Here is a 21,592-nt window from a genome sequence, read left to right on the forward strand (position 1 = left end):
GTCTGTCTGTCTGTCTGTCTGTCTGTCTGTCTGTCTGTCTGTCTGTCTGTCTGTCTGTCTGTCTTTCCGTCCGTCCGTCCGTCCGTCTGTCCGTCCGTCCGTGTCCGTCTGTCCGTCCGTCCGTCTCCGTCCGTCCGTCCATCCGTCCGTCCTTTCCAGATTCCACGCACCACCTCATACTTATTGTGGCCCCACAGTGCTGTCACAGTTTCATTATGGTGCTGTGGACGTCATCTGTAGGTCCCACAAAAAGCTAGGACGTTTGGATATTTCCGGGACATTCACGGGATGTTTTGTGTTGTCTGGGACCGAATTGTCATTCTAAGAACGATTTTACGGGTTCGAAATTGACACCGGGCACCCCCCCCCCCTCTCCCCCCTTCGCCAGAATCATCAGAATCGACAAAATTGTTCGATGTATTTCTAATATACAGGGCCCTTTTGCGTGTTTCAATTCCTCCTTATCGGAAGATTGTCAGCACTCGCGAGTGTTTCCGTTCCCTGTCAATCGTACATTTTCTTCATTTCATTCTGCGTATTTGAGTACGATGTAGCGCGATAGACGACTCAAAGTAAGGCTCCACCATACAAAGTGCTCCACCGCCCTCAGCCAACCAACTCCCCCAATTATTCATATTACCTTAAAGTACTTACACAACACTTATAAGTTTGGCAGATAAGTTCAGCCTCTGTGACATGTTAAATGAAAGGTAAAAAAATATTTGAGCGTTTGCTCCCTGAACACAACGTATATATATATATATATATATATATATATATATATATATATATATATATATATATATATATATATATATATATATATATATAAAAACGCATTTGATAGTGTTGTTGGTGATGGTTTGATAGTTTCGGTTTCGATTACCACGTTGTCGTTCTCTTGAGCACATATCTCGGCAATAGTATAAATATATTTGTACTATAGTTTGTCAATATGTTTTAATAGCTGTTATTTTTATTTTTGAAGAGAAAATAAGACGTTTACAATATTTTTAACTGCGTTTACTACGAACGCATTCTTCCGCAGGTGACGCCGCTGTTCGTAAAGCAAGATGGCGACGAGTTACGAGAAGTAGCAGAAGCGGTGATATTCTTGATTTATTTATTTTACCGCTGTTTAGTTCGACCAGCTGGTATGCCAGTTTTACGGAGACGTAGGTTTTATTAATGTAGCTTTTACTAGTGCTATGGCTTCTATAGAAAAATTAATAAAGTCTTTCGAAGCCTTAAAAGTCGTCCAGCCGTCTGCAGGAGGTGAAGAGCCGCTGCTTAAGTAAGACATTATTATATCTGCTTAGACCTGTGAGAGTACACCTTGAATTTGGCTGTGAGCGCTCACGGGCAGTCTATTTTAGTGCGAAGAGATCGCTCACTGAGCGACGTGGGTTACTACGCCTCTGGCTTCGCGTTCCAGCTGATAGCTGGACGCCGATGCATCTGTCGGGATCTACCTTAAACTTGTTGTGCAAAGCTCACACTATAAAAGAGACCATTTGATTGATGGTGACAGAATTGTGACAGCGTCCGATCGTAAATGACACTGATCTGCCGAACAGCTCCTGCCAGCAAAACATTCGAATATTGTGGCCTCGTAATGCAAGCAGCGTTGTCACGCCCATAAGAAAAATGGAATGGCAACTGTTGTTTTCTGAACATTACACACGTTTCGCAATCCCTGCTCATATTTCGCACAATGAACATTGCGTGCTTGTTGCTAGCAATAGGCGCCGCGTTTACTGAATACTAACACGGCATATCTTGCAATGGCGGGAACTACTGCACCGCATGCATCCCCCATATAGACGGACCAATCAATCAAGAATGCTGACCTTGGTAATTTTTGTATGTTAGCTAACCGGCCTTTTGAAAGGACGGTATTAACGGATTTTTTTTTTATTATCCGTTCGTGTCTTGTACCCTTTGCCGCCGTATGTATTAAAGCATCTGCCACAGGGACTCGGCGTGTCACATGAAGCGGCACGGTGTTCGTTTGAGCTTCATGTTTATTTAATTAGCATAGTCATTTATATTTATCGTCCCGCTATTGTGTGTGATATTCATTGCTACCATAGTGGTGATATAAGGTAACATCAATTAGTGACTGCATACATGTTACACATAAATTTACTCATGTTTGTACATTCACTTGCTGAGCACTTCTGTAAATGTGTTGTTGTGCCCGAAATGTATGTTTCTACTAGTGTTTGATTTCAAAGAAAGCAAGGAAGTTGCACTAAATATAGCACCCTTCCTTGTCTCTCTTGTGTGTCTAATCAGCGTCCTCGATATTACTCAAAATGCCATGTATAACAAGTCTTTCCACATTCAATTGCACTGTGTATGACTTACAGTGAAACAGAAGTGGCTGGATTGTGTGTGGGTGCATTTTGCAGCAATGCAGTGTGATGTAATACCTAGCAGTAGCAAACAGGCAAAAGGATACAGTGATACATAGCTATAAGGTTGTGAAGGTATCACCTTTAATGCCTCTACTGCTTCATAAAGTAAGCTCCAGCCTCATATTTTAAGGAAAGGTCATACTGAGCACAACCCTACATCTTGCACCTAATGAAGTTCTAATAAATTGCTGGCTAACGGTGCATTTATAGGGCCTTACCGCATTGTTGTTGGAGTAGCATGTTTGCAGGTAAATAGGTACTGTTCAGACTTGTACCCTTAAACGTAGGTTTTGATGTACAAGCTGTCTTCCAAGACTGCAGTTTTTGGCGTGATGAAACAATCATACTAAAACAACTCTTAATTATTTTTCAGAAAAAAAGAAACAGTGCCATCAAAAAAGGAGAAGATTATACACTGTACCAACATTGCAGATGTTATTTGCACTTCAAGCATACGGTACATGCTCTTTCCACTGTTCTTTCAGTAGTGCATCTTGATGACCTCTTCATTGAGAACTTTCTTGAGCAAATGCTCTCACTTGAAACCAGTGCTTTTACTTCAGTGAAATTTATTAAATCAAAGAAAAAAGAATAATTCTACTGTGATAAATTATTGTTTTAATTTGAGCCTTCAGTAATAGTTTGCAAAGGATTACAAGGCCTATAAACATAAAATGGAAGACAGACACATGTGTGAAACTAAACACAGTATCACATTAGCCAACAAAACGCAATTTGCAGCATCTGTAAGTTGAAATTTCATTTTCAGCAGTTTATTTTTTCTCCCAAACTGCTAACCATCTTAAGCAACATAATCACTTTTCTAATTGTGGTACTGACAGGAGTCAACCTTTCAAAATTTCAATGTGCATTTTTCTGGGAATTCTAACACCACTTTCTTGACAGACTTCAAGATGTTTAGTTTTGGGATAATTGAAAAGAATATATCAAGTTTTCGTTCCTACTAGCAATCAAACATAATCTTTTTTTTTTTTTTGGAATGCAGCCACTCTTGTTCCATTCAGTACATTGGCAGTCTATTCAAAAACATTTGTGTTTCCCATATAGTTGATGAAAATGTCACTAATATTGGGTCTTAGTAGTATGTGTTGCTGGGCTGGTCGGTTCATACTGAACAATTTCAGACCATACAACTGAGGACCACTTAAGGCAAAAAGGAAATAATAAGGAGGATGGGGACAAGGGTCCATGTCCCCTTTTTATTTCGTTTTTGTGCTAAGTGGCCATAACTCTTATGGTCTGAAATTGTTCTATTTGGTCTTGGGCAGGGCTTCCACTTAAGTATCTTTCAGTTCAATATGGGGCTCCTGTGTGGAGGCTTCAAAGATGGCTAAACACTATTTCCTAGTTGCTTGCTCACAAGTGACACTGTTGCATGGGAGGGGCCGCATGCTTATTGCCTTGCGTCTGACCTGTGCTATCAGGCGCTAGTGATTTTGTGTGCCGGTTGCATATGCAAGGTGTGGCATGAGACCCCTTTCAGTGGGACAGAATGGTTGAGAGGGCAGTGACCATGGTGTGAAGGTGTGGAATGTATTGTGTTGATTACTTGAATCCAAAAATGCCTTTTTCTGCTTGGACCTGAGTGAAAGGTCTGCAATATTTTGTTTAAAAAAAGAAGACAGCAGTTTCTCCTGTTGATGTGGATTCTTTATTGCTAGTAATCATTTGTAGCCAGGGAAAGCATAGGGGAAAGGGAACTATTCTTTATTCAAACAGTTCTGCACATTACTAAAAATTTAAACCCCATTTTATCATTACTTTTCGTAATTTCATTAAAAAGTATCTTCCTCTAGTTTTTTTTTTTTTATTATTGTCTGTTGTCTTGAGCCTCTTAGTTCACCTGATCCTTCTCGTTCATTGTTAGGATGTCTTATGCAGAATTTAGGCCATATTTATCTCCTCAAAAAAAGATGTCATAAGCACCTGTAGTCTTACATGGTCTTGTTGTAATAAGTTCTGCATATTTCTGTTTCTTGGAAGAGCGTCTCAAAGCTGCTTTAGGAACCAGTGGTGTTGAAATGTTTTTGGGACACATCTGCCGGGTTAATTAACAAGTTGTGTGGGTATTTTTTTGTTCAGATGAGGTCAATACAAAAAGAATGTAAGCTGAATTAAGTGAAGATATTGCCGAATCACTCAGAAGTAATTGCTCTGTCATGATTCATAGTTATCTATTGTGCAAACAGTGTTAAGATAATGCCTCTGTGCAAAGGCTTTTTTTTAATAAGTGGATATCGGGCACAACTATGTACAACTTTCCACTTTTGGATCTCCAATTTATAATTGAGAAATGTTGATGCCTTGTGTGCATCAATTCTGAAACCTAATTTTTTTGATTAGGACGATGCTGCCAGTACTGATGGTAGGTAATGATTCCTTTTTTATTTTTAATGCCCACAACATCACATTTCGTACTTTAGTAGCCTGTTTTACATTGCATTCAGCTTTTCTAGGGCCAACTGTGACTGTGGCTTCTGAGTTTTATAACAAAGTAAGCAGCTTGGTTCCTGCTCAGAGCTCTTGCTGAAGATTAACAAGATATTCTCATGAGATATAAATAGAAATATATACTGCTGCACAGTGCTCAATAAAAGACTGTTGGCAGTATCGGGTGAGTACCTTTACAGATGAAATCATTTACTCTCTGCTCTTGGCGGGACCATTTTCAGGACTTACTCAGATTTTCCTAAGCTTCTGGGCATTTCTGTGGAAAGTTTTTTTTTCTGCTGTGATGATGAAGACAGTGATGTGCGCATGGTGGCAGATGAATGTTTGAATCGAACCATCAAGGTGAGCTTGTATTAAACATTTATCCATCTGAATTTGTTTCATTTTGTGACAAAAACTGTGGCACATTTTGGCTAACTATTAAGATTGCTTGATTAGCTGTAAGTACTGCTGTATTTTTGTCTGTTATGGGCCTTCAAGACACCTCATTTGGTTGCTGAAGGTTCCAAGTTGTGCTCTGTGACGTGTTTTCTTGAATCTTGGAGACATGCTGTTGAAAACCAGTGCTCAAAGAAAAATGATGCACATGGTGTGGAGCTTAGTTGTAGTGTGCGGGTTTGTTGTAAACTTGTTTTTTTTTTCTTTTTTTTGATGTTAGGTTGTGACACATTGCATTTAGGTGACACTGGCATTTGTTGTAAGCTGCTGTTATGATGTCAGCTGTTTGCTTGAAACAAGGGTATTCACTTTCATGGCCACCTTGCATTGTTTCTATTAGAATGTAGCCATTGCCAAGGATGTTTCTGCTAGCAATATCTCATGCTTTGTGGTGTTTTCAGCTACTCGAAACTAATCCTGACAGTTCATCTAAATTGCCACAAAAGTATTGAGTGTATCATTATAGTTTCCTTGTTTCATATTTCAGACTCTTCTAGATTCTCACCTAGGAAGGTTACAGGCTGAGCTGTACAAGGAAATAAAGAAAAATGGCCCAGGTCGAAGCTTACGTGTGGCCCTTGGCAAATTTGGAGACTTGTGCCATTTAATCAAGACACAAAAATGCAGGCAAGGATCCAGCTTTGTACCATTCTGTTGCTGCGTCACTGTTAAGGTGTTTGCATTGCAGTGTTTTGCTTGCATAGTGCTTTTGTTGCAAGGAAACAGAGTAATCTTACTTTTGTTTATCACCATTGAGTTGTTTTTATCAGGTTAAATGTGTGTGTAACATTATAGTGGTGCAAAAACACTGAAAACTGCATGTCATTCAAAGTTAAATAGCTGTGCCATAAAAGTGTTTCTCCGCTAATTGCATTTTGTGTGCTCTTTCTCGTTTACTCAGGGCGTACACAGTGAACTTGATACCTTGCTTTGTGCGCATAAGCCAGCGTTCCGAAGAGGAGAGTGTGCAGGAGGCCTTGACAAACACTGTTGTTCGAGCCATGCCAATGCTTGGCCAATTCACCAGCGACAATGACATCAAGGTTGGTAGTGTGAATGCATCGTGGGTCAGTAACCAGGCGACGTAGTATAGTTGAATAATTTCTTAATAAACTCATGCCTGCAGCCAAAAACTTTGTTAAGGGAGGACATTCCTTCCAAAGCCGTTAAAAGGAATCTCTTCCCTTAACATTTATTTAAGCTATAAATGTTGAGGTAGGAATAATTTCATTTCCTGATATTACAAAATAGTGATTTGTTTTCTTTTCAGCTTTTATACACTTTGTTTTATGCGGCATGAAACACCACAATATGGGTTATGTGCAGACTTTTTCAGATGCTATTGACAAGAAAGGATATTATATGTCAATAATTGTTATGAATCACAACTGACAGTGTTGCATCTTCTGGTAGTGACAGTTACTGCTTGAATTTTGCTTTTTTCTTTTTTTTGCATTTGTATTGTGGTTGCCTGTTTCAAATAAGACATTGTGGGTGTCTAATTTCATTGAGACATGCAAAATTTCATTATAGTCTTGTGCGTCAATGCAGGCATACCAAGTTGCTAGTGTTTTAAATACTGTATTTCTTTTTATACAGATGCTGCTACGAACATTCCTGCCCAATCTGTCTTGTCCCTCAGCCCTGGTTCGCCGTTGTGCAGCCCTGTCCCTTGTAACCGTGTGCCAGTGGTCTCGAAAGCCAAATGTCTTCCTGTTGTGGCTTCTCAATGACCTCTTCAGTATGTCCATTTGGCTTTGTACTTCTGTTTATCTTCTTGTGACCACTTCTCCTTCTAGCTTGTTTTATATAACTGCCCAGAAGTATTTCATAGAAGGCACTGGCTTTACCGGATGTTTCAACAAAGACTTAAACTATAATGTTTAAAAATAGGCTTTTTGAAATAAAAAGATGCTGACTTCATAGTCATAGCATCAGTGGTGGAAACATCAGAGGATGGGTGAGGTGTGCTAATTGACTAAAATCACTAATTAACATTTTAACTGTATGCTCTGGGCACCTCACTGTCATTGGGGAAATCAAAGGAAGTGAAGCCATATACATGCCATATGTACATGCCATATAAACTTATTAATGGTGTCACAGACCCCGGTGAACGAGGCGCAGACGCCGGACTAAATTACAAAGCCGACTTATCAGCTCCCGAAAATAATCCCACGAAAGCAAGGACAATTAAGGGTGGGCCCTCTGGTGCGCCAGCGAACGCCGGTTGCTGTCCAAAGACCGAGTCAGAGCCCAGAGTTGTCAAAACACAACAAAATATATTCTTCACACAAGGCAGTTACACACACACTTGCACACTTAGGCTAGACACAACACAATACAAATCAGATGGGTATTAACAAACACAAGAAAATAACGACAAGCACAAGAGTCCAACACGTAAAGTACAAAATAAATAGGAACACTAAGTGTCCAATCGTATTCACCGTGCTGATTGGTCTTGGAGTCAGACGATCTCGGCGTAACTTGGGGGCAAATCTCGAAGAAGGAACTTCTTCCGGAAATGCAGACGCTCGAAGAACTCGTCGACTAGCTTACCGGGGAATCCCCTTCTTCCGCAGACGCTTGGTCTTCACGTTACATCACTTCACGGTGCGGACTCAACTCCTGAATTCCTCACTGGACTCCGAACTGACAATGCTCGCACGGCGTTTATATAGCCGTCAACGGTCCTTCTCGAACATTCGATCGGAGTTGTGATTCCGTAGCACGGCCAAAGCTTGGGAAACTTCTACTCTTTTCTGGTACCTTCGACCGCCACCATCGGAGCATTCTCGAGGGGGGGGGGGGGGGGTCCTGATGACTCATGCTGTTGGCGCGCGCGCTCACGCTGTAGTTATCTCTCTCGACTCGCCGGGTGAGAAGGTGTCTCGGCGCGCGCGTGTACTCTCTCACTCTCTCTGGTTAACGTCGCTCCGTCGAGTCTCTTCCAGGTTCCAGACGTTTCGGCGCCGTTGTTAGCATTGTTGCTTGAGGCGTATGCGCTCTCCCCCTCCGTTGAAGTTGCCGCGGGGCCGGCGTGTTCTTTCGCTGGCTTGCGTGACACTCGGCGCGCGCTTGGATTACGCGTTCTTTTGTGACACTGCCCCCCACTTTAAGAATATTATGCAATAATATTCAAGAAACCACAAAAGAAGCGCGCACAAGAGTCCACTACACAAGAGTCCGTAAGTCCATAAATCAGTCCACCACAAATCACACATCACTCACGATACATCGAATACAAGCACAAGTCACACAAGTACACTTGGACTACACAATAACACATCGCTCGTGTAACTAGTGCACTTATATTATACAATAATACATATTTCGCGTAACAAGGCAAACATTTGAAATATAACATGTGGAACAAGTATACAAAACTATGACGGGGTAGTCTACACAACAGAACAAATACATAAACATGATACATAAACAAACACTCGGTGCACTCAACCAAAACACTTTGCACCGCACACTAACCGTTAACGGTTCTTAAATTTAAATTTCCTGTCCTTGGTTTTTCGATGGTGGCGTTTGGCGTGCTTATGGGTCCCGGTCGGTTTATTTTCGGAATTGGGCGTGGAAAGGAGCTGGAAAGGTTTTGTCTGAACCTTTGTTTGAGTTCGGTTGTCTGCTGCCACGGTGCTCTCGACAGCTGCTGATAGATTTCCGCGTGGCTCTTCAATTGTCGAGGGTTCGATCTTCGGCTCTTCTTCCAAAGGTTTCGGATCGTCTGGGGCGCGAACTCCCTCGATGTTCCCTAGAATTAGGTCGTACAGTGGGCTGTCCATGCAAAGCGCAGTGAGATTCCCACTGTAATAGGGGGTATCGACCTCAATTTTGGCTTCGGCAAGCTTTCTAGCCGTACCATCGACTAGGTAGACCAAAGTGTTTTCGCCCGTGAGCTCCTCGTCTTTTACTAAGTCCCTTCGCACGATCACTGTGCTGGTGCCGGAATCTCGTAACACCGTGATTTGTTTGTCTCCCAATTTTCCGGCAAGTACGGGCATTACCTTATCGGGAAATTCTGGGCGTTGTGTCATCACCGCATTAACGACCGGAATTCTTTTTCCGTCTCGAAGTTCTACACAGCCGTCGTTTATGTCTTCTTGATGTTTTGGCGGGGCATACACACAGGATGCTTGGGGAGTTTCCTTCACTCCGTTGCGACATGAATCGGCTTTGTGCCCCGTTCGCCCACATTTAAAACATTTAACCTCATTGGTGCGCGTAAAGTTGGTCCGACAACTGCTAGCATGGTGGCCTAGTCGGTTACAGAGATAACACCTCGGAACAGGCTTCGGAGGGTTTCTTCTTTCATCGGATGCCGGTTTCTTTGCATCCTCTGGCTCCTCTTTTCTGATCTTGGAGAGATTGGTGCCTCCCTGTGCTTCCAAAAATTGGTCTGCCAATTCCAACATATCTTGAAGCGATTTAGCTTTCCTTTCTTTCAGATAGAGTGACAGGCTCGGGTGGCAACTGATGAGGAACTGCTCCTTGATCAGCAGCTCTCTAAGCGCACCGTACTCCTGTGCAATCTCTGAAAGTTCGGTCCACCTATCAAAATAGTGACTGAGCCGCGCGGCAAATTGCGTGGCAGTCTCGCCATCGGCTGGCTTTCCAGTCCTAAACTTATCTCGGAAGCCTTCTACGGTGAACCTAAATCTTTTCAGTAAAGCAGCTTTCACCCTTCCATAATTGGAGGCATCGGTTGGCGTCAGCCTACCGTACACACTAAGTGCTTCACCGCTCAAACACGTACTCAATGCAGTGGCCCATTGATCCTCTGGCCAATTCTGGCTTTTAGCAACTGTCTCAAATCTATGCAAATAGGCATCCAGATCATCTTTTCTTTCATCGAATGCCACAAGCAGTTTGCTTGGGTTCAGACGGAAGCTAGTTTCTTCCCTTTCAGTGCTATCGACTCTTGCCTGGGCGGGAGCGTCTGTACGCTGCTGCAATCGAAGTCGTTCGAGTTCTAACTCATGCTGTCTCTGTCTTTCTCTCTCAGCTATTTCGGCTTCCCTTTCTTCTCTGATCTGTCGCTCCTTTGCTTCTCTTTCCTCTCTTATCTGTCGCTCCATTGCTTCTCTTTCCTCTCTTATCTGTCGCTCCTTTGCTTCTCTTTCCTCTTTGGCCCGTTCGGCCGCTAGCTTCTCTCTTTCTACAGCTTCTTTTTCCTTCTGACTAACCCACTTCCGTAGTTCCGCTCCGGAAAGACCCATCTTCTCACCAAGGGCAACTAATTTCTCTAGATCCATAATGCCCTTCAAAGATCTAGCCGCGTGCAAAAATTATCTGCCTAGATTTCAACAATCGAACTTCTCTCTGCACACAAGTTAGCGAAACGTGGTGCAACACTCAAAATCGTTTACAATAGCAATGTAAACGACCCAAGGCTCTTTCTCCCTACTATGGACAAACAATTTGCACCAGAAAGGTCCTGTCGCGGACGCCAGAAATATTGTCACAGACCCCGGTGAACGAGGCGCAGACGCCGGACTAAATTCCAAAGCCGACTTATCAGCTCCCGAAAATAATCCCACGAAAGCAAGGACAATTAAGGGTGGGCCCTCTGGTGCGCCAGCGAACGCCGGTTGCTGTCCAAAGACCGAGTCAGAGCCCAGAGTTGTCAAAACACAACAAAATATATTCTTCACACAAGGCAGTTACACACACACTTGCACACTTAGGCTAGACACAACACAATACAAATCAGATGGGTATTAACAAACACAAGAAAATAACGACAAGCACAAGAGTCCAACACGTAAAGTACAAAATAAATAGGAACACTAAGTGTCCAATCGTATTCACCGTGCTGGTTGGTCTTGGAGTCAGACGATCTCGGCGTAACTTGGGGGCAAATCTCGAAGAAGGAACTTCTTCCGGAAATGCAGACGCTCGAAGAACTCGTCGACTAGCTTACCGGGGAATCCCCTTCTTCCGCAGACGCTTGGTCTTCACGTTACATCACTTCACGGTGCGGACTCAACTCCTGAATTCCTCACTGGACTCCGAACTGACAATGCTCGCACGGCGTTTATATAGCCGTCGACGGTCCTTCTCGAACATTCGATCGGAGTTGTGATTCCGTAGCACGGCCAAAGCTTGGGAAACTTCTACTCTTTTCTGGTACCTTCGACCGCCACCATCGGAGCATTCTCGAGGGGGGGGTCCTGATGACTCATGCTGTTGGCGCGCACGCTCACGCTGTAGTTATCTCTCTCGACTCGCCGGGTGAGAAGGTGTCTCGGCGCGCGCGTGTACTCTCTCACTCTCTCTGGTTAACGTCGCTCCGTCGAGTCTCTTCCAGGTTCCAGACGTTTCGGCGCCGTTGTTAGCATTGTTGCTTGAGGCGTATGCGCTCTCCCCCTCCGTTGAAGTTGCCGCGGGGCCGGCGTGTTCTTTCGCTGGCTTGCGTGACACTCGGCGCGCGCTTGGATTACGCGTTCTTTTGTGACAAATGGTAAGAAATGTAATTGCTGTCAGAGCCAAGGCCTGATGAATTGTGGCTCTCTGAGTACATGAAACCAAAACTTCGAGGCTAAAGAACGTGTGTAACCACACTCTTCAAGCGGGGCATCACTCTACTGAGCAGCAGAGACACACTGTGGCCTACATTTGTGTTTTGTCTGAGTCTGATCACTCTGAAGCAAAGGTAGCATCAATTTATTTCGAAAAGTCTTTGTTGAACACCTTCTATAAGCGAAAATAATAAAGAACAAGACCATAGTAAAAAGTAGAGGTAAACCATCTCTGACGGTGTGCAAGCACTATGCCCTGTGGCAGCTGCATGAACTCCATGGCAGGTGACCCCCTAGATATATTGCCAAGGTCAATATGCTCTGGTACTTACTACTTATTAAGGCTATTAAGGCAAGATTGGTGTGTTGGTGTGTAGGCCCAATGACCATTGCTGATAAGTGTAGTTAACCCTTTCACTGTCGGATTTTTTCGGAGGTGACGCACCCCCAGTGTTTGTTTGTTTTCTCTGAAAAAAAAAATGACATAGTTAAGGAAGAAATCCACTCTTGGTATCTGAGGGGAGAGAGTGGAGAATGCAAGGGGTGTGTCACTAACACGGCAGGGCAGAAACGCGGAAATGTACGGGTACGTCAGTGACACTGAAAGGGTTAAATGAATGTATAAGTGCAGTTCTGTCACGATAAATACAGACGTAATTGACTATGTATTGCATACACAAATGTCGGAAGGCACTGTTTTAACAATTCTTACTCATTGACAGTGAAGGCTGAAATGCAAATGCAATACTCACATCACTGAAAATTATGTGTGCCTTTAGCCAAGTAGATGTTTTACACCCACTTTTGGGGTGTATGGTCAAAATAGGAATACTACTATGCTAAAATTATTAAGTGACCCAATTTTTGCTCATGCCACAGTGACGTTTTTATCAGGCTCTTTCTGGTGCTCTGTTTTGTTCTTGTTTCTGATCCAGTTGTTCTCTTAAAATTTTCCACAGGCCTGGTACTTCCAGTCCAGGAAAACCATCCAGCTCACACTATTGTTGGAGTCCTTGTTTGTTTCCGGCACTTGATTCCTCATCTGGGAAGCAAGCCCACAAAAGAAATGCCTGCACTGAAAGGGGCCGAGAAAGCTGGCCCAACATTGGAGCATTTTCTTAAGGTATTCATTGTCCTTGAGCATGCTGCCTAATTGCTTTCAAGCTGTTGAAGCCAGTTTGGGAAGCCCAATTTATTTGTTATGGTTTCATGACCTCGAGCATGGCTACCAAACAAAGGAAAAAAAAATACACTGCATTTTCATACATGAACAAAAGATATGAAGTGCAGGCAGTATAAAAATCACCTAATGCAGTCTAGGGTTAGTGCTTGTGGAACCATTTGTTGCATGCTTACTCTACGCTTGTCCTCCTTTACTGGCATTAGTCACTAAGTGGGAGGACAGCTAACTTGGCTAAGTCTTAAATGTACCGAGTTAACTCTTTGGTTACCGCTAGAAATGTTTGTTTTATGTTTTTATTTCAAGACGTGGTAGTCGCAACATATAACGTGATACATAAAATTATAGCCTGATCACTGGTGTTTTGAATGGACCTAAAGCAGTAATAATTACTCAGGCAGTCTTTTAGGATTCTTATGCGAAACTTGACAGAAGCACCTCAAGGAATACGAATGAAAATAATTTCCTATTTTTATATAAGTACTCAGAGTAAAAAAAATCGAAAATATAGAAAGTATGCTCCTGGCTTCTAGTTCCCAACTTTTGTAAGTCAGATCACGCAAAAAAATTATGAAGATTTGTTGTCATCAATACTAGCCGTAGGGATGCCAATGCTATGCAAGGAAGCAATACCTTCACAAAGGTGAAAACATGTAAGTTTCTATTGTACAGGAAACATTTGGTTTTATTCATTGCAGCAGGCATTTTGTTTGTTTTTTACTGCATCCTTCAGGCTCTCGAAGCAAGGGTTGTTGGGTCAGGCAGCATGCAGAAGCCTTCTCATACTTGATTATTGCGTTCGATCAGCTTTTCTGTGCAAGCAAGGTGGTCCAGTGTTAAGCTTTCAGCTTTTTTAGACCTGTTGCTAATGTTTGGCTGTCGATCCATGTTATGCTTTTATGCGCCATATTAGGGCAACAATGCAATATGAAGAAATATGACCAGAGTTTCTGCTTCTAGTACTTGTTTTGTCTGTTAAACTGCAACAGTTTGTGAATGTGTTGCAACTTTGTTATCTTGCATCACATGAGGCACAGATATTCTGAAAGCTATTTTCTTGAAACCATCCTCACTTCTCTTTACATTGTTCAGATTTATGAACTACTGCTGTACCATATAAGCAACACTGACCAGACAGTGGTGACGGCTGCATTGGAAGCCTTAAACCAGCTGTTGACAACACCTCCGCCTGCACTCCTCCAAGTGCTGTTGAGCCCAAATGGTGTGACACAGTCATACATCCATGCTCCAAACCGCAGACCTGTTTCTCGCGCTGACACCTCAGGTGAGCTTTCTGTGCTTGTCAATGCAAAGCAAAGCACATTATTTTTCTGAATGCTAAACTTGCTTGTTCACATTGCAATTATGTTCAGCTAATGTTGGCACAAGTCATTATTGAAACATTAAAAAAGTGGCAACTGTATATGCTGTCACTAAATAATTGCTTGTACAGTATACATCCGTTAATTTGACTCCGGTTAATTTCATTTTTTCGTTAATTCGATTCGACTGAAGGTCCCCGTCGATGCCCATTCATTTCTACGGGCCCAACCTGTCGTTACTTGATCCTAAAATTAGCCTTCGCTAGATAATTCGAAGTTGACTAGTCAGTATGCACATGCCTGACCCCTATGGTGACCCAAAAGGGCAGCGTGTGTCTCGACAAAGCTTGGGGGACAGTGAAGGTGTTGAAAACGTGTCATCCCCTGTCAAAAACACCTATTTTTGGCCTGCCTAAAGATTTTCAAGCAATAACGGTAGCTCACAATGTCTGGTTACAGTATGTACCCGATTCTAAGGCACGCATTTATTTTTGTATTATTACAGTTAAACCTGGATATAACGAACTTGACAAATTCCCGAAAAACTTCATTATAAAGAGGATTTCGTTATATGCAGGTTCGGCACGAAAATTCGAAAAAGAAACGCTTACCGTATTTACTCGATTCTAACGCGCCCTCAATTGTAACGCGCACCCGTTTTCCGTTTTCGTCGAAGCACTCATCCTTGGAATGTCACACCAGGTACCGGATGCGTGGACGCGTGTCGTTTCGCACAAGCGCGAGGCATCAGAAACGAAGAGCGAGCGTCACGATGGCGTTGTAGCGTCGTATAGTGTTACAGTAGAACCCCACTGTTACGTTCCCGGGGGCTGCGTTTTCCCGGCTGTTCGTTTTCGGCCGGTCCCGGCACAGCTCCCATAGAACCCAATGCATTGGTAACCCCGCTGTTGCGTCGCAACTGTGGGACCGTTCCCGCATCATACGTTGCGAACTGCCACCCCGCGCCGGCCTGAGCGGCCATTTGGCTTTTCATGTCGCTTGGCTTGGTGGCTTGACGATGGCATTGGCCGCCCAAAGTGCCGGGGGCGACAACTATGACGTATTTTCGGTTTCCGCCAGAAAAAGTATGGCCCTTGAGATCCGTATTTGCTACATAAAGATGGTGTTTATGACGCGTTGTGGCACTAAAATTGGTTTTGGCTCATAGATATCCCGTATAAACTCCAAGAGCGATAACGCAGTCACCGCGCGCCGTATGCTGTATGTGCGAGTGTGCGAGGGGAGCCGACGACCTCGTCTAATCTCGTGCGCGCATGAAAAGCAGGGAGGAAGCGCGCCTTCTTCCGTTGCACTCGAGGCACCAGCGAGAAAGCGGGGGGGGGAGGGATAGCGGGGCGGCGTTGTACTGTACTCTGGCATCAACTGCGTACTGCGCGGCGGCGCGCGGGCCGTATCTTGAAAGCGATCTGCGTTGGGGCAGAGTGTAGCAGTGTAGGTACGTCGGCGGCTCGTAGCTTAGTGCGTGCTGTGTGTTCTCGGCGCTCAGTTTGCGTTGAAGTGATAGACAACAGCACGAAGGTCACTTCGCTCGCTTCTCCAGCGGCGCTTCCACACGCCGCCAGCGTTTGACAGCGCGTGTCCGCGCTCGTCGAGTGTGATGTGTCAGAGCGTGTACCAGCGCGTCGGCAACATCAACAGGAAAAGGAGAGAGTGCTGGCTTGGCGGGCTAGGCCAGCTGCAGCTAGTGGCATGATCAGGTTTGAATGAAGGGAGGGGGAAAGGTCACGCCCGCGGCGGCAAGATCGCCGGGTCCAGGGATACAGGCCCGCCTCACACACGCACGCACGCATGCACACGTGCGCTCACTTCGAAGTTCGCATTCCGTCGCGGCGGAGAAGCTGCTTCCGGTTGCTGGTCGCGCAAAAATGACAATACAGTAAAAGCTCGATGATACGAATCTCACGGGGTCACGAAAAATATTCGTATTAGCCGAAATTCGTATCATCGAAACACAATTAAATCTACTGTCGAATCTCGATAATTCGAACTCGAAGGGGCCCGAAAATTTGTTCGAATTAAAAGGACGTATTTTTGAAGTATTCGTGCACCATAGCACGATGCACGAACGGTGTGAGTCGTGAAATATCGCGGCGCGCAAGCGCATAGCAAGCGCGGGCTACGAAACTGCCCACGCCGGCTAACGGTCGCTTCCCGATAACGACAGAAAATGAAGCTTCAGGGAGCGAGCGGGCGGCGCCGGCACACGGGTGCGCGCGGAGACCGTCGAAGGTGAAGGAGGAGGGCGGCAGGGAAGCGGAATTGGCCGCGTCAACTCCGCCGCTTCGGTGGCTCCCCTCGCCCTCCCTCTCAACTCCCTCGTAGCTCTCTCACCTTCGACTCCGTGCGCACATCTCCGTGTGCGCCCGCCGCCGTGCTGGCGCCAGCTTATTTTAGCCGCCCCCTGAAGTTTCGTTTTCTGCCGTTATCGGGAAGCGAGCGTTTGCGGGCGTGGCAGTTCCGTTGGCCCGACTGTGCCTCCGCCGCTGCTTCCCTCTGCGCTGCTGCCGCAGCGTGCAAGGTCAACATGTGACTAGAAAATAGAGGAGAAGGGTTCACTGCCATTTTATCCGCGTGGCTGACACGTCGGCACTAGTGTGTGCTAGAATACGGTTGTCTAGAACACTCTAGTCGGCACGTACACGCTTGTTCTGGCGCGATGCAGAAACGGCGACCTTGCCATTTGAGAGAGGGGGAAATTTCCGCCGCGGGTTCTTTTTTTTTTCCCCCGTTCCTTTGCGCGCGGCATTGAGGGGTCTCTCCTGAGCTTTTGCTCTATGGCGGTGTCGTAGCAATGCCGGTCGGAGGCGCCGCCGCGTTATTTGGCGCGCTGCTAAGAGCATTGTCGGTGCGCGGTATGTTCGAAGTAAGCGTGTTCGAATTAACGAGATTCGACTGTAGCTAAATTAAAGAGTCAGAGGTGAACTCACTCAGGCACATGTACGTAAAAAGCATTTATTTCTTGAAGCGCCACCGCTTCAAACTCTTCGCGCCCAGTCGCGGAGTCCGCGCTGTCCGGCGCCGCGCCTCCGCACCAAAAGAGAAGGAGAGAAAGCGCGTGACTGCGCGCTGTTCTCTTTTGCGGCCATCGGTGGGGCGGCGTTTATTCGTATCAACCGACGCTGGCTGAAAATCGATTCGTAACAACCGTTCTCTAGCACGTTGCAAAGTAATGGGGCTCGGCCGGGACCACAAAAAAATTCGTATCATCCGGAAATTCATATTAGACGTGATCGTATCATCGAGCTTTTACTGTATTTGGGGCGAAATCTCTAGGTTGTCGGAGGGGGAAATTCGTTATATCGAGGGGGTCTCCTGCTGCCACTTCGTTACGTAGAGGTCTCAAATACATGTGCTTCTATGAAGTAATGGGGGGGAATAGAAAAACTTCGTTATATCCAGGAATTCGTTATATGGAGGTTCGTTATAAGCAGGTTTACCTGTATTATTATTATTATTATTATTGTTATTATTATTATTATTATTATTATTATTGTTTTTTTTTTCGAGAGTAAAATTGGTCAAGAACCGAGTTCGCGTTAGTAGGCGTTGCCGCATAACACGGCTGTATTACGGTTAGGTTATCCTTAGAAAACTGGCCGCCAGTGTGAAACACGTATTAAACCCTTGCCCATTTTTTTTTTTTTTTTTTGCCAGGAAATCTGGTGCACATTAAATTTCTGCTTTGTTTAGAAGCTTTAATGTCATTTTTACGTTAGTTTTCTACATTGAACAGTTAGAAAGTGGGTGCGCATTTGATTCAGGTGGATGTTAGAATCACGCAAATATACCGCCAAATCAATCAGCGGTGTGTTCTGATGTTTTTTTTTTCTACATCTTGCTTAATTCGACCCACTGGATGATTCAATCAATTTCGTCGGTCCCGTCAGGCTTTACTTAACGGAAGTTAACTGAATCAAAATTTCCACAGACATTTTCCATCTCATTAATGAATGGATAAAACATTTTATCACGTACCAATATTTATGGCTTCTTCGTGAGAAAGGGAATGTGAGGGTAAGAGTCTGCGATATTCTAAAATGCTGCTCACAATCAAAACCAGCCTTCTAGACTCAAGGATAGTACTTGTCTGTCAAACAAAGTCCAAAGTGCCTGAACAGTTCGCTGTTCTCAGGCCCATTGTTGAGGGAGCAATATGATGTTATACAGTAGCTGACATATTTTTGTATTGTGAGTTTTGCTCGATTATTTACTTCGTTGAATCACTGCCACGAGCTTCGAAGGGCCAGTGTATAATGGTGACCAAAAATTTGGATGACGGTTAACTTGTTTTATTTCTCGAATGAAATCTGCCCATACTGTGCCATGAATATCACTGTTTTAACTGATGAGACTAGCTGGTGATGTTGTGTTTGATCTTTGTGAGTCAGGATTTTAACACCAAGCACACCTACCATCACATTATCATGCTGTCAGCCCTTTCTTGAGATAAATTTGGAGAGAATGCACATGTGCAATCGACTGGCAGCAGAAGTGCTTTAAGAGAAACAATGTACCTATCTGCAGTCCACCACTAGTACCAAATTAACTTGTGGTCTTAAAAGATGCAACAGAAAAACCTCGCACATCATCACAAGCGCTTAGCCGAACTTGTGTGCTGCCAGTGATGCGCAGTCAGATAGCTCGTGAATTTTGCACTCTGCTGTATTGTAACATTTCATGTCAGCCTGTGCGTCAGAGAGCATAGGTACAGTAGGTGGGTTACTGTCTTGCATCATTTTTTGCCTCTTTAATAGAAGAAATGGTTATGTGTTTGATGGTGGGATTGAACCAGGGTCCCTCAGCACAAAAAGCCCAATGCTCTATTCATTAGGCCACAGGCACATGCGTGCTTCTTTCGTGCCAACACCAGCTACCGCTTTGAGACAATTGCAGTGATGCCACCGCTGCGCCAGTTGCGCCAAACAGCACCGAGAGGCAAACCCTGCTACATCTTGCTACATTTCAGCATAATATAAGAAATCTGCACCCACTCTGTGCCAAAAGGGTTGCTGGGGCTTTCAAAAACGGAACTAAGTCCTCAAGCGCCGTTTTACTGCACCATCGAAAGTGGCATGGCGTGGACCAGCTGCTGCATTAGCTCCAGACCGAGTCAAGCCTCACCAATTAAGCTTGGATCATACTGCTGTTTCTCCTGTGGGCTGTTGTCTATATTCACTACCTTCCACTCCAACGCTTGCAGGTTGCTTAGGTCGCAGCAAGCGATGGCACTGGTGCCGAGTCAGACCCCGCGCTCCTCTCCTGCAGGACCAATGTGAAACGATGACTTAAAAAGTTTCAGACACTGTATGGTGTCTCGCTTGCCGTGGGCCTCCAGATTTGAGAACTCTGTACCATCGACACCGATAAACCGCGGGAGCGGTGCCAATGATGTGATGCGCATTCCCCACTTTTGTCTGTTACGCAGATTGGCCTTAACGAGCTGACGATAACCCACAAAAACCGCCTGCCATGAAGATGGAAAAACCCTCCTGCTTTCTGGAAGAAAACTGGAAAGCAAAACTTTATAAGCAATAGAAGATTGCCATTCAGCACAGAATGGCCCACTATTAGACTGAAAACCCTATTGGTGTTTAGAACAACTTCGCTATTTCTTCAGCTTCAGACGAAAAAAAAAAGCACTTGATTCTATTCGACATACATTTTATCGAAAAAATATATTTTCTAGGGATGGGGCAAATATTCGGTATTGTCTAATATTTAATCGAATAATTCTATATTCGTTATTCGCTTTGATTCGGATTCAGGTATTCGATATTTTCAAATTATTCGGCGCTCCCGAATACAGCCGGTACACATCTCGGAGGCTATGCTTCACGTCATGGCTGCCATACATCAACCATAAATCTCGAAGGCTATACGTTTTTGCATTAAAGAGGTGGAAATGTGCGACGCAAAAGAGCAGAAACGGCGCTAGCGTACAACTGAAACGAAGCGGCGGAGTCCACATCGCCACAGTCATCAGCAGGAAATCGTACGTGAATGACAGCAACGACGGAATGCTTCGTGCCTATTTGTGCCTTTATTGCGTTTACCGCCACGCATAACAACGCATTGGCCGCGGGATTTCATAGTCGCCATCCATGATCGCGTCGATAGCTGCCGCGGTTTCTTCAGCAATGATTGCAGCAAAATGTAGTTTCGTTTTGACTCAATACGCACGTCGGCCGCGTGCCTAAAAAGCTGCGTAGTGGCCATCCATGATCGCATAGAAGCACCCAGTTAGTTGTAATTGAACTTAGACATCGCAACAAGCGCAGATCGACAGGAGCACAAAGAAGAGACAACTAGACTGGACGGGCGCTAGACATCAACTGTTGATGTTGATATCTAGCGCCCGTCCAGTCTACTTGTCTCTTCTTTGTGCTCCCGTCCATCTGCGCTTGTTGCGATGTCGTATGTTCGATCCTGGTGGTAGTGCAGAAAGGGTCCAAGCTCAATGGCACATTCCTGGGACAAGAAAGAAAGAGAGATAAAGAAAGAGAAAGATAGAAAGAAAGAGGAAGTGAGAGAAAGAAAGAACATCACCAGCCCTTCCCCTGTCGAGAAAATGGGGGTAAGTGAGGGTGGTTGTGTGTGTATTTGACCTACTACTTTCCCTTCCCTTTCCTGCTACTTTTGTTTCCCTTTCGTACAACTTATCCTTTCGTTGCGTTGTACGTTTCCTTCCCTCGATGTATTCATTACAGTGACATGTCGTGAACTTCACGTTACCCTGACGAAGATCAGATACACACACGACAAGCTTCGCTTACCCCCATTTTCTCAACAGGGGATGGGCTGGTGATATTTTTAAAAATTCCCAACAAGGAGTGTTCCAAGGCATCACATGCAGGCAATGTTTCAAACTGAACAGTCGTATACGGGCCACTTTTTAATGTATGTGACATAATTATGGGAAAGTGAAAATTTTATTGTAGCTGTTCGAAAGAAACAGCTCTGCTGGAAATTGGGTTGTAATTCTCCAAGGTCGCACACATCTGCTGTTTTTTTTTTTTTTTTTCTTGTGAATATTGCAATTTATGTTGATTGTACTTCATTGCGTATAACCTCAACAATACTACTATTACCTAAACTAGTGATCCATTTATGCTGTCGACTTAGACACGAAGTGCAATTCTTTGTTTAATTATAAAAATTGTTTGTCGCAAATGTGCATTTTTCATGTGCGCTGCACTGCTGCTA

At 44.4% G+C, this 21,592-nt stretch overlaps 1 protein-coding gene across 2 annotated transcripts in view; it reads left to right on the forward strand.

The window, feature by feature from the left end:
- The first annotated feature begins 1,052 nt into the window (after window positions 1-1,052).
- The window catches only part of LOC119460239 (huntingtin-like), a 155,053-nt gene continuing 134,513 nt past the window's right edge, over window positions 1,053-21,592 (forward strand). For both annotated transcript variants that reach the window (XM_049666594.1, XM_037721406.2), the window contains exons 1-8: window positions 1,053-1,294; window positions 2,794-2,877; window positions 5,114-5,234; window positions 5,818-5,957; window positions 6,232-6,373; window positions 6,930-7,071; window positions 12,826-12,989; window positions 14,139-14,331. In XM_049666594.1, coding sequence (XP_049522551.1) covers window positions 1,209-1,294; window positions 2,794-2,877; window positions 5,114-5,234; window positions 5,818-5,957; window positions 6,232-6,373; window positions 6,930-7,071; window positions 12,826-12,989; window positions 14,139-14,331 — 1,072 coding nt within the window. In that variant the 5' untranslated portion in view covers window positions 1,053-1,208. The remainder of the gene's footprint in view (window positions 1,295-2,793; window positions 2,878-5,113; window positions 5,235-5,817; window positions 5,958-6,231; window positions 6,374-6,929; window positions 7,072-12,825; window positions 12,990-14,138; window positions 14,332-21,592) is intronic.

This window comes from Dermacentor silvarum, chromosome 1 (assembly GCF_013339745.2).
Source record: "Dermacentor silvarum isolate Dsil-2018 chromosome 1, BIME_Dsil_1.4, whole genome shotgun sequence".
NCBI classification, from domain to species: Eukaryota; Metazoa; Arthropoda; class Arachnida; order Ixodida; family Ixodidae; genus Dermacentor; species Dermacentor silvarum.